Source organism: Rhinolophus ferrumequinum, chromosome 3 (assembly GCF_004115265.2).
Source record: "Rhinolophus ferrumequinum isolate MPI-CBG mRhiFer1 chromosome 3, mRhiFer1_v1.p, whole genome shotgun sequence".
Taxonomy (NCBI): Eukaryota; Metazoa; Chordata; class Mammalia; order Chiroptera; family Rhinolophidae; genus Rhinolophus; species Rhinolophus ferrumequinum.
In genome coordinates this window covers 4,931,949-4,946,503 of record NC_046286.1, presented here as the reverse complement: position 1 = coordinate 4,946,503, position 14,555 = coordinate 4,931,949, and the positions used below count along the sequence as shown (strand labels likewise).

General features: G+C 42.3%; 1 protein-coding gene across 1 annotated transcript in view; it reads right to left on the bottom strand.

Annotated features, from left to right (window-relative positions):
- The window catches only part of BLTP3A (bridge-like lipid transfer protein family member 3A), a 52,836-nt gene extending 42,561 nt beyond the window's left edge, over positions 1-10,275 (bottom strand). Inside the window, exon 1 of the mRNA XM_033098015.1 lies at positions 9,991-10,275. Coding sequence (XP_032953906.1) covers positions 9,991-10,034 — 44 coding nt within the window. The 5' untranslated portion in view covers positions 10,035-10,275. The remainder of the gene's footprint in view (positions 1-9,990) is intronic.
- Positions 10,276-14,555: the final 4,280 nt, after the last annotated feature.

Sequence of the window (14,555 nt, the reverse complement as noted above, 5' to 3'; positions counted from 1 at the left end):
CCGTTGTCTTCTGACCTGTTTTTATTGAGGCAAAGTCAGCCATTAACTTATATCATTGTTCTCCTATATGTAAGGAGTCATTTTCCTCTGGCTGCTTTCAAGATTTTTATCTTTATGTTTAGTTTTCAGCAATATGACTGTGATGTGCCTGGGGTGTTTTCCTTTATATCTATCCTGCTTAGGATCCACTGAGCTTCTTGAATTCTATAAATGTTTTTCACAAAACTTGAAAATTTTCAGCTGCTATCTATCTGCCTCTCTCTCTCTCTCTCTCTCTCTCTCTCTCTCTCTCTCTCTCAACAGCTCTATATATAACTCACACACCATAAATAAATCTATAAATATAATTCACACGCCATACATACATCTATTTAAAGTGTACAATTCATTGGTTTTTAATATAGTCACAGAATTGTGCAATCTTAAACTTAATCAATTTTAGAGCATTTTCATTACTCAACTCCAAAAAAATACCCTTCTGCTATCATCCCTCACAACCCTAGGCAACCATCATTCTATTTTCTGTCTCTATAAATGTGCCTATTCTGGACATTTAATATAAATGGATTCATAGAGATGTAGTCTTATGTATTTAACTTCTTTCAGTTAGCATCTTTTCAAGGTTCATGCGTGTTATAGCATGAATCAGCATTTCATTCCTTTTTATGGCCACAAATGTTCCATTGTATGGATATACCACATTTTGTTTAGCCATTCATTCATCAGTTGAAGAGTGAATTTTGTTCTACTTATTGGACAATTAATTTGGTGGGATTCATATTCCAAACTCTGTATACTCTGCAGTAGACAGAAGCTGAATCTCAGCTCAATTCTTTCAGCTCTCTAACTATTGTTTTTTCTAGGTTCCATGGAGTCTTCCCCCATGCATGTCAAGGATTTGGACAGAGTTTAAAAGCAGATTTTAGCGCTCCCCCTCCTGTTGCTCCCTCCTGTCTGAGATTTCTCCCCTTACTTTCTAGCTCCTCTTGTAACCTTTAACTCTATCCTGACTCCCCAAGCTAGTAAGACTGGATTTTTGCTTAAATTCTAGCCGCCACTCACCATGCAAACTGGGGAGTATCTTCAGGCAAAAAGCTGTGTAAATGAGACTCTTACCCAATACAGTTCCTATCTTTCAAGTTCCCCATCAGTTTCTGCCTGATTTGGTCACTTTCCAATGTCTTTAAGAAGTTGTTTTTCATATATTGTCTAGAGTTCACAACTATTATTTGAGGAAGAATTAGTTAAATATGAGATAGGCCTCTATTAGTAGAAGTAAAACCCTTTCCCACTAGATCTCATTGGTATTATATCCTCCCCAAGAGGCAAGAGTGATGTGACCAGAGGTGCACAAATGCGCCTCTCAGGGCAGCATGACTGAAGGGATAGGAAGGAAGGAAGGGAACAGATTTCCTTAGAGAAAACAGATTTCTCTTAGAAAAGGGAAATGCATGTTTTCAGTTTTGCCTGAGAAAGCACTAGACCAGATGCTTAGACACAGTCAGCTTGAATGAACTTTAGCCCATCCTTATCTGGATTTTTTACATATTGAAATTTCCCAACTTTCAGATGACTCGTACACACCACAAACTGTTGCCCAGACCCCTGCCCCATCCCCCCGCCACTGCAACAGAAATCAGTTTTGGAAACTCAAAAACAAACAGAGAACTTCCAGAGTATCTGTGGCTTCAGAAGCTAAGAAAGGAAGAGTAGCTTCAGGGAGCTGACCCTGTAGAACATATTCTGAAATAGAGTTGGTCTAATCAGGATAGATTCCTGCTCCACAATATGTTCTCTACTTTTCCCCATTGACTTAGCTGCAATCATGTATCCTAAAGAACTGGGAATTCTGGTGAGAAAGTGAGGGGAGCAGAGCACGCAGGCCTCGTTGGGGGAGGAGTGTGAAGGGCTGCGGGTAGAATCAGCACAATGGGGCGCCCAAGAACAGGGGCCTTAGGAAGTAGAAAGGAGACACAAGGAAAGAAAGGCGAGAAAGGAGAGCGTATCATGAGCATACCTCAGCTGTTTCAGAATTTAGTCTAAGTAGGTAGTTCTCAACCCAAACAAACTGAGTTCCAGGAATGGCAATGACAAGAGTTACATTTTTTAAAATAGTGACAAACACTTGGTAAAGTTCATAACAACCTTCCCCCATGGTAGTTACAGTTCTGGAACATTCGCCATAGTTTAAAGCTGTCAACACTTTGTGTTTATAGGTAAAACAGAGTTCGGTTCTCGGCTTATATAATCTACACACGTAATTCACCTATGTAAACATCTAACAAACATTCAAAAGTCAAAAAAGACAAAGGATAATGCTTCCTTGAGTGAAATTATTCTGCAAACTGCATGACATCAGCATCTCCCGCTGCTCATTAAATACTGCTCACACTCCTCAATTACAACCCAAGAAGTCCCTGCAGAGTACAATAATCTCTATGAGCTAAACGATTCCAACGGATAGGAAAGAAAAAACTTTTTCTTCTTCTCCTTCATCTCCCCTCCTCCTTCAAATGACTCACTAACAACCAAGACCAAGAACTCCCCGTGAGCTTATATTATATGTAATTAATCCACTACAGCTTTTGTGAGCTAACTTGGGAATCTGTTCAACATTTATAACACTATTTCTATTGGACCACGCATTCCAAACTTCAAACTTAAAAATTTTGAGAACATAATACTTCCATAAGTCAGAGACTTAAATATACTGACCTCTCATGATCTCTATTCTAATTTTTTAAATAATGAACTGACATCCAAGCTACATATGACCAATGTACTATAAAGGCTGAATATACATGTAAAATAACCATTGCTGTATGCAAATAAAACAAACATTTTATAATACAAGTCCTTATTTTTGTGGCAAGTAGGTACAAACTACATACCTTTTACCTAAATTAGTAATACACTAATGTGTACTATTTTCACACTTTAGTTTTCCCCTTTACTACAGATATTGATTGATTTTACTGCTTATGAACACTGGAAAGTGTACTTAGAATCCACAGTCAGCACCAGTAAGTAGCAAGTACTTACCTCATCCACAAAGATAAAAGGTCCCTTAATGATACTGGGCAAACTGGATTTCCTTGCCCTTCTGCCCCCCACCCAACTTGCACATTCCTCAGGTCTAAGGTTCCCTGAGTTCCAACCACGCACTCCCACTCCACACATCTCCTGCACCCACTTCACCCACTCAAAGCATCCTCAAACTCTCTGGTTTTCAAAGCAGCCAAGGAACACAGGCCCTGCTGTCCTGGAGGACACACTCCAGCGGGTGCAGAGAACTGAGTTGTGATGAAAAGAATCTTTTTTTCCCCCAGTGATTAATGCTATACTTACAGATTATTATTCAACCAGGTTCTATACGAGGTGACAGAAACTAAACGACTTCTAATTTGTTTTTCACTCCAAGATACAGTATATAATTGTGCTATCTTCTCTGACTCTATATAAATAAATCCTCTAAGGACCTAATCTAGTGTATACATTTCACCTATTTCACCTGTGCTGAGATCAAAGTTTCCTCCTTGAACTATGCCTTGAGATGAAAAAAACTTATAAACAGGAACAATCCTTGTTTCCTTCTCTCCTTAAGACTGATACAAAGAACACTCATCTCTGTATTAAAATGTTAAGAAACATAATTCCTAAATATCTAAAAAATTAGACATTTGGATAAGTTAGGCACAACCTTCAAGATACTGAAAAGCATTATCTTCAGAAACTAACAGCGATCTCTTTTCAGCAATTTTAATACGTAAAGATAGTCATTATTTATTAATTTTTCAGTCCCTGTACCCCCAGGAAGAAATGGGGACCCTCTACACTGAATTGAGTTCTAGAATTGAAAAGAGTTTACATACTTTCAAAAATGCTTATCTCTCAGAAGTAGGTTGGTCCTGGGAGAATCTGGCTTAATACTTCCAGCCTTGATCTATAAAATCAGAATCTAAAACATGCAAAATCATCTCTGCGTCTCACTTGGTCTAAAAAATCTACTTTTGAGAAAGCGGGGGACATGCCTACTTTTTCAGGACCAAACACTTTTATACATTACTTCTAATCCTCCAAACAACACTGGGTGTTATTATCCCCCATTTACAGATGAGGAAGCTTCAAGAAGCTCAAAGACTTGCAGAACACAGAGCTTACAAGTGGCTGAGTCAAAAAGAACAGCCACCTTTTGGAATCCAAAGTTCTGGTCCTTTCCGCTACCTTTCTGACGTGCCTCTCAACCAGTTTTTCAAAGCAGGCAATTTCATTATTTGTGAACTATACATTGAGCTACTGCATGTCAGATACAACGGTACTGCTTTGAAATTTTTATTGCTTTTAAATGCTACTTTTAAGACACAAGGCAACCATTTTACCCTTGGAAAGGTGTAAAGATTACACCTTTGAAATTCACCTTTGAAAAGTATGAAATTCAAATTTTAGTTTCTTTAGTAAGAGTGGAGTGTAAGCTTATAGAACAGAATGAAATTATTTAATATCCAAGGTAGTCTAAAGCCCAAATATTTAACAAAAACCCAAATGCCTGAAGAACAGGCCCCCTTTCTCCTAATGTACATGATTGTTATTTTGAGAGGGAGCTAGTCATCACATCCATTCAAGTAAGAAATGTTATGGGCTAATGGTTATAAATTATCCCAATTATTTTCACTGAACCTGCCTAATTTGAACATTTCTCCAAAAAAAAAAAAAAAAAAAAAAAAAGATCTTTTGTTTTCAAGGTTCTGCCATTTGCTTGTGACTAAAATTTACAAATAGATCAAAATTTAAAATTAAACAAGTTTAGAATAAAGTGGCCGTCTGGTTTACCACAAAGTAAAAAACATTTCAAAACACACCCACCAGAATGGCCATACCCGTAATGAATAGGAAAAAGACCAAGTGCTGGCAAGGATATAAAACAACCAGAACTCCCATACATTTTTCTGGTGGAAGTGTAAACTGGTACAGCAATTTTGGAAAGCTGGCGATATCTATTAAAATGTAACATTATGTATATCCTACAACCCAGAAATTCCGCTGTTATTATATCCCCAACAGATATGTATACATTTGGTCACTAAAGAACATGTACTAGAATGTTCCCAGTAGCACTATTCATCATAGACCTAAACTGGGACACTATCCAAATGTCCATCAACAGTAAAATGTATAAACAAATACAGCAATGAAAATGGAGGTCTACAACTTGATGCAACAACAGGGATTAATCTCACAAAAATAACGTTGAGCTAAAAAGCCAGACACAAAAGCATACCTACTATATGATTCCGTTTCTATAAAATAAAAGCAGACAAAAACTAATATATACTGGTAGAAATCAGGACAGTGGTTACTCTTTGGTGGCGGTAACAGTAAGGAGACGCAATGATGGAAGGAGTTTTCTGGATGCTGGTGACACTGTGCTCTTTCATGTGGGTGCTGGTGACCAGGGTTCGCTCAGGCTGAAATACTCAATAGAAGAGAACCATTATAGCAGCGGAGTGGTGAAAAAGCACAGCTCTGGGATCAGAGTGCCTGAATTTGAATCTTGGTTCCATCACCTACTAGTCATGATCTTGGGCAAGTTAGTTAACCTCTCTGTGACTCATTTCTTCATCTATAAAATAGGACTAATATATACCTCATAGGGTAAGGCTGATGATTAAATCATCCTAAGACTTATAAAGTGCTTATTCGCACAGTTGGCTATCATTATTAAATATCTGCTAAGTAAATAAAAGAGCTTTATTCTGAAGCAATACAGGAAGATGAGGGAGAGAGACAAAGACATATATGATTTGGCCATTACTAGAAAATGCACAAAATAATTATTTGGGAAACGAAGGTGACGATAAGTTAAGTATAAAGCGGTATGAGCTGGAAGCTGAGACTAGCTCTACAAACTTTCACCCCCTCACACCCTGGGTAAGCAGCAGCCTTTCTGAGCCTGACTCCCCACTGCCCACTGGGGACCGCCCGGGATGTCTCCAGGAGACTGATTAATAACTAGCGGAGGGAGCCACTGACCAGAAACTAAGAGGAATGAGCTCAGTCAGGCTCTTATTCTCCAAAAGGACTCGGACATTTTCTATGCCTCTGAGTTTCGCCTAATCCTGATGTCTATCAGCTATGTCTCTGTCACTCAAGGTCCCACTTCCTGCCGCCATTTACAGTAAATAATTGAGACTTTTAATGGGTTTCGGAAACAGCCAGTCGGGGGTAGGCTGCTGTCGTCCATACCATGGTCGTGTCCCTAACTTCTCTGGCTGCTGTAACAGCTACCCTTTCGCAAACCCTACTTACATGCCAGAATTATAACCCTTTGTCCCCATCCTCAAAACCCTCCTAAGGAGGTGCATTCTTCCTCCTCCCGTCTTTTACAGATGAGAACACTAAGGCTCAGAAAGGCTGCCCTGTGCTCATTAAGTGGCAGAGCTGGAAAGTGCATCCGGCTCGTCTGGCTCCAGAGTCCGTGATCTTTCCATAAGCCACAGTCCCCTGACTTATTGCACAATCAGTCATATTTCCTCTTACTTAGATAACCAAAGGTCATTAGAGAAGGTGATCTAAAACAATAATCTAATTTAGTGAAAAACTCAATTTTGGATATTTTGTAAATGCTGACTTGTTTCTAAGTGGGTCTGTTGAAATGAACGCTGTGCGTTGAAGCAATCTGCATACACAGCAGTCATCCAAACCAGAGCTTACAGCCCTTACGAGACTCCACAGTTCTTCCCTGCTGACTCCCAAGTGCCCAGAGCAGTACCTCCCCCACAGGAGGTGCTTAACAAAAAGATCCTGAGTACCACCTCCCTCAAAGCCTATTTACCAAAATACTCTACTAATAAAGAAGATGCATTCCAATAATACACTCTTCATAGTATCTGAAACTTCATGACGAAAATTAAACATGCTATGCAAGTCACTGGGGTGTCTCCTGCTGTAAGACACTCTCCTCCAGGTCAAGTGGCACTGTCATCAGCAGCAGCAACAAGTAATTATTAAACACCTACAGATATTTATTTAACACAGTAACTCAGTACACCTTCTCTGCTGTTTCCCCACCGTTTGGCAAGCCACCGAGCCACTGAAGCCACAGTTCCCTCCAGGCAGGGCAGCCTCTGTAAGTGAAGTAGAGCCCACACAGAGGCACAATGTCACACATGATTAGGCAGTTTCTCCAACTTAAACACAAAGGCCCCAGGAGTTTGAACTTTCCCCCAATCAGACCCACGTCCTGGCACCTCTTCCTGGAGCCCTGAAATTGCAGCCTGAATAACCTCCTTCTCCTCCTCCCCAATCAACCATCCAACGCTGAGGAAATCAGAAATTTCTCCCAATGTCTGTCATACCTATTCCTACTTCATCTAAAAGAGATACTTTGTTCACTAAGGATTCACTGAATGTGCCAGCATATACTATTAAAATTGTCTTTAAAACTCCTATCTTCATAGATATATGAAGCACACAGAACATGTGTGTACTACAGGGGAAAGTACACCTGTCAGGAAGCTGGGCTTTTCCACTACACCTTACCTTCCATTACAACTTGGGCAAGTCATTTATCCTCTCTAGGCTTTAGTTTCCTCAGCCGTAAAATGAGGGGTTGAACAAGTCAGGGGTTAGTCACTTAGTTCCAGGATGCCTTGCCGGGCTCAGGCATGTACTTTAGGGGCTCATTACCCCATACACACACCTGGAACTTATATTAAAAAATTACCTGTCCACGTGTATGGACTTTCCTGGAGAAATCTATGGCTTATATCAAATTATCATGCAAGCTGTGGCCCCAAAATCAACCACAGTTCATGTTTTATTGAGCATTTACTATGTGCGAGGCACTGTGCTAAGTCCTTACATGTAGTAACTCAGGTCACCTTCCTAATAGCCCTTTAAGTTAGATACTATTATTAGCCTCATTTTACAGGTGAACAAAGTAAACCACTAAAGGCCTGGGCTCTTACACACAATGCTATGTTAAGTGACATCATCTCAACCCTAAAATTCTCTGATTCTATATTTGTCATGCGGGGCGGCCTGCGGGGCCTCTGGTCCCGCTCCCCACATAAGAACACAGGACAGAGTGAGGCCAAAAAGGAACACCCAGAGTCCTTAGTCGGGGAGTCATACCACTACAGTCTCACTGGAGGCTGGATTCACACGACGTGCGACCTGCTGTCCGCTCTTCTGCCAACCGACCGACCGACGACTCTCCTGGACTCCCCAGCACAGCCGCGGCAGTTATATTAGTGGCCAATGGCTCACTGGTTACAGCTGCTGGCCAACCAGCCACAGCCGACGGCCATCTACTACCCGAGCCAGCACCTTTCCATGTGAGGCCGAGAGCCTGGAAACTGCTCTCCCGGCTCTGTCCCCACAATATTCATTCAAATTAATAGTTTCCCTTTCGTTAAACTTTTTGTCCCATTTCACAATATGAGTCCTACTTTTATTTAAAACTTCACACAGAACAACTAAACTCATGGAACACGCAGAGGAATACTACCTGAAAAAGAATGCATAGGGAGCTACTCCTAGTAAAGGGTCCAAAGGCACCTTCCAGCTCCAGCAGCCACCCTGCTTTTACTTTTACAACGTGGTGATTAACCAAAAGATGTATCTGAATCAATTACTAATTAAAGCCTAAAATCAAAGGAACAGTAAATAAGTCCGAGTGCCAACGAGGAAAAGGGAAGCAGTGGCAGCACAGTCTCCTATACGGCTCCCCAACAAACGAGAAGTCCAGGAAAGACACATTAGAAAGGCCCCCCCCCCCGTGCTTCCACTCCCACGTTGACTGGCTTCTCCCCCTACTCCCGCCTCCTGAAAACCAATGACCACTGTGCAGCCAAGACGTGAATCACGCTCCACGTGAGATACAAGGCTGGCGAAAGGTATGAAGGCATCACCAACCCCCACCTGAAATAAGGCGTGAAAACGAAGCGAGAGCCTCGCTTCCAATTTTGGTGGACACGAGTTCTGATAACCTGCGGTCAGCAGTCATCCAGCTCCACCTGCACACCGCGTGGCCTGCCACCCCCTTCTGCCCAGATTACTGAGGGACACAACACTGCTTCGATGGCTGTAAAGCAGAAGTGGACATTGTTCTTTTCACGGGCTGTCAAAAAAACCCTCCACATCTTAAAGGGAAGGTTGCTGAAACTTTATGCCCAACTCGCATGACCTTTCTCCATTTAGTCTGTGTAATGAGAAGAGAAGCAAAGGAGGGAGAAGGGAGATCAAAGGAGCGGCCCTGGGTGCAGGGACGGTATCTTTTTCAAGGGTGATGCAACAGGGTCAGCCAGACGACGAAGAGGACGAGCTGCGAGCTTCTGGGAAGGAGAAAACCAACGTCGGAGTTGGAAATCTGGGCGGAGGATGGGTTAGGAAGGACTGGGTATGAGGGTCGTTCAGAACGCGCGGGGGATAAGGGTCTGGTCCGGAGAGTCCGAGGAAGGAGAGGAGGCAGCCGGGGGCTTGATGGGGCGCGTGACCAGGCGGGCAGAGGGCCGGAGGGAGGGGCAGCGGGTCCAAAGGGGAGAGGAAACCCGGCAGGGGGCCGGCAGGAAAGGGGTGCAACCCGGGGGACCTCGGAGGGACGGTCACAGGAACGGAAGACACGCCAGGGAGATCGGGGTGACCCGCTCGGCGGTGTGGCAGCTGAGGGCGGGGGCAGGCGGCCGGGAGATCCCTGAGGGTCGGGAGGGCTGCGGGGTGGGGGTGTTGGGAGGGGAAGAGCCGGAGGCACCAGCGCAAGGGCAGGAGCGCCCTGTACCCGAGGGCCCAGGGCGAGGGAAGCACCGAGTGCTGACAACGGTCGGGGCCAGCGGAGCGGGGAAAAGGCTGTCCAGGTGGCGTTGAGACGGGGACCGCCACGGGTCCCGGCTCGGGCTGAAGAGAGAGGCCGGGCCCGGAACACGGCATCCCGGAGGTGGAAGGAGGTTAGGAGGGCCCGGGGCCGCTGAGGGCCGGCGCTGGTGCTCTCACCGGGACAGGTGCTTCAGGATCTGCTTCTTAATGATCCCGGCCATGCCGGAGCCGCGGCCCGCGAGGATGGCAGGCGGGGAACTGTGGCTTCCTCAGCCGTGAAGAGGCGGCCCCTCACCTCGCCGCGACGCGGGGGCCGGATGCGGCCGCCATGGCGCTCCCCCGCCCCTAGCCGGCTCTCGGAGCTCCGCAGCGATCCCACCCACCCGCGCGGCACGGCGGCCGCCAGCCCTGAGCGACGCGCAGACAGCTCGCCGCTCGCCCGACTCCCGGCGGCCCGAGGCGCGCGTGGTCAGGGGTGGGGCGCGCGGCGGCGGGGGCGCGCGCGGCGAGGGGCGGGGCGCGCGGCGACGGATGGGCGAGCTCGGGGCCATCGCCTCGGCCCTGCGGTCGGCTCTGCGGAGGCAGGTCCGAAAGGCTTCGCCGTCCGCTGCCCGAGCCTCACACTCCGGAAGTCGCCTCGAAGCGCGGGGGAAAGGCGGCGCGTTTGTGACTTTTTGCAGGAATTCGCTGGAAAATTGCGCAGCTCGCGGTCTACTTCTCATTCATTTCCTTCACACATTCACTCATTTGTTGAGCCCCAACTAACTACTCCAGGAATCGGTGGCGAGTGAAACAGCTTCAAAGGCCTCTCGGGTCCGCAGAACCACTGCGGTCTGCTCTGCTGAAGAACTGAGAAGGGGGCGTCTCTTCATCTTTTTGTGCCCCTCTTAGCCCCTACCCGGTTAACCAATGGGCACATGTTTACTCAATACTTCAGGGATGCACCCCTCCCAAATGTCGAGGGCAGGAGAAAATGAGACAGTAATTGTCAAAATGACCAAGGACATTAGACATCAATGTCTTCGTTTTGCAAATAAGAAAACTGAAGCCCAGGGAAGTGGTTGAAAGAGCTTACCAAGGGCACAACCACTTAGTGAGATCCGGACTAGAACCCAGGTCTTCTGACTCTCACTACTGCCAGTGCTACTTTCACTCTCTTCCGTTCATACACTTTAAAGTATAACCCATATACCAGGGACATCTGTAGACCCAATGGCAAAGGTGGGAAGGTGGCAGTTTTCTAGACTTACACCTTCAAGAAAAAACCTAAGCAAAATAGTACTAAGACTTACAGGAAATCTGGCCACCAATTAATTTTAAATTTATTCATTCTTGTGAATAGCTAATATTATACATGCACATAATACAAAAATCAAGATAAATTTCCCTCTCTCCCCTGTCCCTCAGTCATTCAATGCCCCTCCCCAAAAACAATTGTTACCTAATTCCAGAGATCGGCTAAGCACGGTAACCATATAAATGTGAGATTTTTACAATAAATAATCAACAGACTTAATGCATACCTATGCTTATGTCTTCATCATAGTAAGTTCAATTTTTTCCAGAAGTCCCCCCAAAATTACCTTTTTAAAAAAGAAGCAAGTCATCCCTCAGCCTAGGTCCCCACCAGTCGACTTCCCAGTCCCCACCATCATGGCTGCATAGTCTATCATTATTTGTCTCTCTGCCCACCTCTCACCAGAATACACACCAATAGATCCTATGGAAGAAGAGGTTTCTTGTCAGGAGTATTGATCATTATCGCTCCTTCCCAATTCAGCTCTCAGCTGCAGGGGCCTCAGGGCCATTTCTTGCATTTCATGTTTCTTTACCTGGAGCACCCCATCAGCTGATTTAGATATCTGACATTAGCTACATAAAACAAAACCTTCCTCAAGCTCAGAGACTCAGCATCCTCCTTGAACCATTCATCACACCTGATGAATGTTATTTTTGTTGAAAGCAAAAACTCGTGCTCTAAAAGAATATGGCCTCTCTAGGGAACCATTGAATAGGAGAGTTCACGCTCTCACCAGTAGTATTAATGTGTTTATCCTTCCCTGCAATGCTAAGAATGCGAGGCATATAAAAACAAAAGGGATTTAGGGGCAATCCATACAATTTTTAAATTAAACATTTTATTTTGAGATGATGGTAGATTAACATTCATTTGGAAGAAATAATATAAAGAGATCCCTGTATCTTTTACCTAGTTCCCTCAATGATAACAACTTACAAAACTGTAGTACACTGTCACAACCAGGATATTGACATTGATACACTTAGTTTACACACATTTCTCCCTTTCTGATATGAATGCCTTTTATTGCCTTTTCTTGCCTTTTTGAGCTGGCTACACCTCCTGGCAGGCACTTTATTTAGGACTGGTGAGAGCAGACATCGTTTTTTTGTTCCTAGTTTTAGGGAGAAAGCATTTGGTCTTTATTAAACTATTAAATATAACATTAACTGTAGATTTTTTTCTGTGGATGCTCTTTATCAAGTTGAAGAAGTTCTCTTCCTATTTTTCTGAGAGTTTTTATCAAGAATGTTTAATTTTTTCAAATGCTTTTTTTGCATTTGAATGCTATGTACATGTGAATTTAGCCTGCTAATATGGTGCATTGTGTTGATTAATTCTCAAATACTGAACCAGCCTGCATCCCTCAAATAAACCTCATTTGGACATGGTATATAATTACTTTCATATATTGCTGAATTCTATTTGTGAATGTTTTGTTAAGAATTTGTATATATTTCCTTGATATTGAGCATCTTTTCATGTGGTTATGGACCATTTGTATATCTTCTTTGGAGAAAGTTCTATTCAGATCCCTTGTCTATTTTTAAATTGGATATTTGTCTTTTCATTATTGAGTTGTAATAATTCTTTTTATACTCTATAGACACAAGTCCCTTATCAGATATAATTTGCAAAAACTTTTCTCCCATTCTGTGAGTTGTCTTTTCATTTTCCTGAGTGTCTTTTGAAGCACAAAAATTTTTAATTTTGATGTTATCCAGTTTATTTTCATTGTTGTTGCTGTGCGTAGTGTCCAATCTAATGAATCATTGCTAATCCAAGGTCATGAAGATTTACATGTATGTTTTTTCTAAAAGTTGCAGTTTTAGTTCTCATATTTAGGAATTTGAATCATTTTGAGTTAATTTTTACATATGATGTGATGAAGGGGACCAATTTAATTATTTTGCATGTGGATATCTAATTGTCTTAGCATCATTTGTTGAAAAGCATATTCTTTCTCCACTGAATTGTCCTGGTGAAAATCAACAACCAATAAAAGTAAGAGTCTATTTCTAGACTTTCAAGTCTATTCCATTCATCTGTATCTCTATCCTTATACCAGTAACACAGTGTCTTCATTAGTGTAGTTTTGTAATAAGTTTTTAAATAAGGAATCTATAGTGTAATTGAGTGTGTAGTTTTCATAGCTTTTAGTTGTACAACTTTTAGTTATTTTTCTAGTTGTTACATTATTTACCCATATCTCATCACAGTCTACTGGTATTGCCATTTACCAGTTCAAGTGAAGTATAAAACTTTACCTCCATTTATATCTTTTCCCTCCAGTAGGTATAATTGTCTTAAATATTTCCTCTACAAACATTTAGAGCTACATCAATCAGTAATGATTTTTGTTTCAACCATCAAACATCAGAAAAAGTAAAAACTATTATACATACCCATATTTTTGCTTACCATATTCTTTCTTCCTTCCTGATATTATGAGAGTCATTCGTTTCCTTAGAACTTTTTAGCTATTCTTTTAGGGTAGGTCAGCTGGCAACAAATTCTCTTAGCTTTCCTTCATTGGACAACGTCTTTATGTCCCATTCATTTCTGAAGCATGTTTCCACTGGCTATAGTATTCTGGGCTGATAGTTTTCTTTCAGTACGTGAAAAACATTCTGCCACTTCCTTCTGGTGCCCATGGTTTCTAATGAGAAATCTGCTGTCCTTCAAATTATTTTCCCCCAAAAGTAAGGTGTCATTTTTCTCTGGCTGTTTTTTTTTCTTTGCTTTTAGTTTTCAGAAGTTTGACTATGACAAGTCTTGGTGTGCATTTGAGTTATCCTGATTGAGGTTTGCTGAGCTCCTTGAATATGTAGGTTTATGTCTCTTGCAACTTTGGGAGCTTTTCAACCATTATTTGTTCTAGTAACCTTTTTTGGCTCTTTCCCTTGTTTCCCTCTCCGGGGTCTCTAACATGAATATTAGATCTTTTGCTATAGTCCCATAGGTCCCTGAAGCTCTGTTCATTTTTGTTGTAAGTCTATTTTCTCTGTTGTTCAGATTGGATATTTTTATTGTTCTATTTTCAAGTTCACTGATTATTGCCTGTTACTAATTGTTTGCTGTTGAACTCATCCACTGACTTTTTATTTATTTTATGTTTGGATTCCAAAATTTCTATTTGGTTCATTTTTACATATTCTATTTCATTTATTTTGAGCATATTCGTTATTGCTTGTTGAAGCATTTTTTATGATGGCTGCTCTTAAATTTTTGTCAAATAATTCTAGCATCCCTTTCATCTTGGTGTTAACATCTATTGATTGTCCTTTAAATTCTTTTTGAGATCTTCCTGGTTCTTGATATGAAAAGTTTGGGTTTTTGGAGGGCGGGGGGAGAATGAGTCATTTTAGATTGAAAACTGGACATTTTTATATTATCTTCTGAGACTCTGGGTCTTACTTAAACCTTGTTTTGCTGGCTTTTT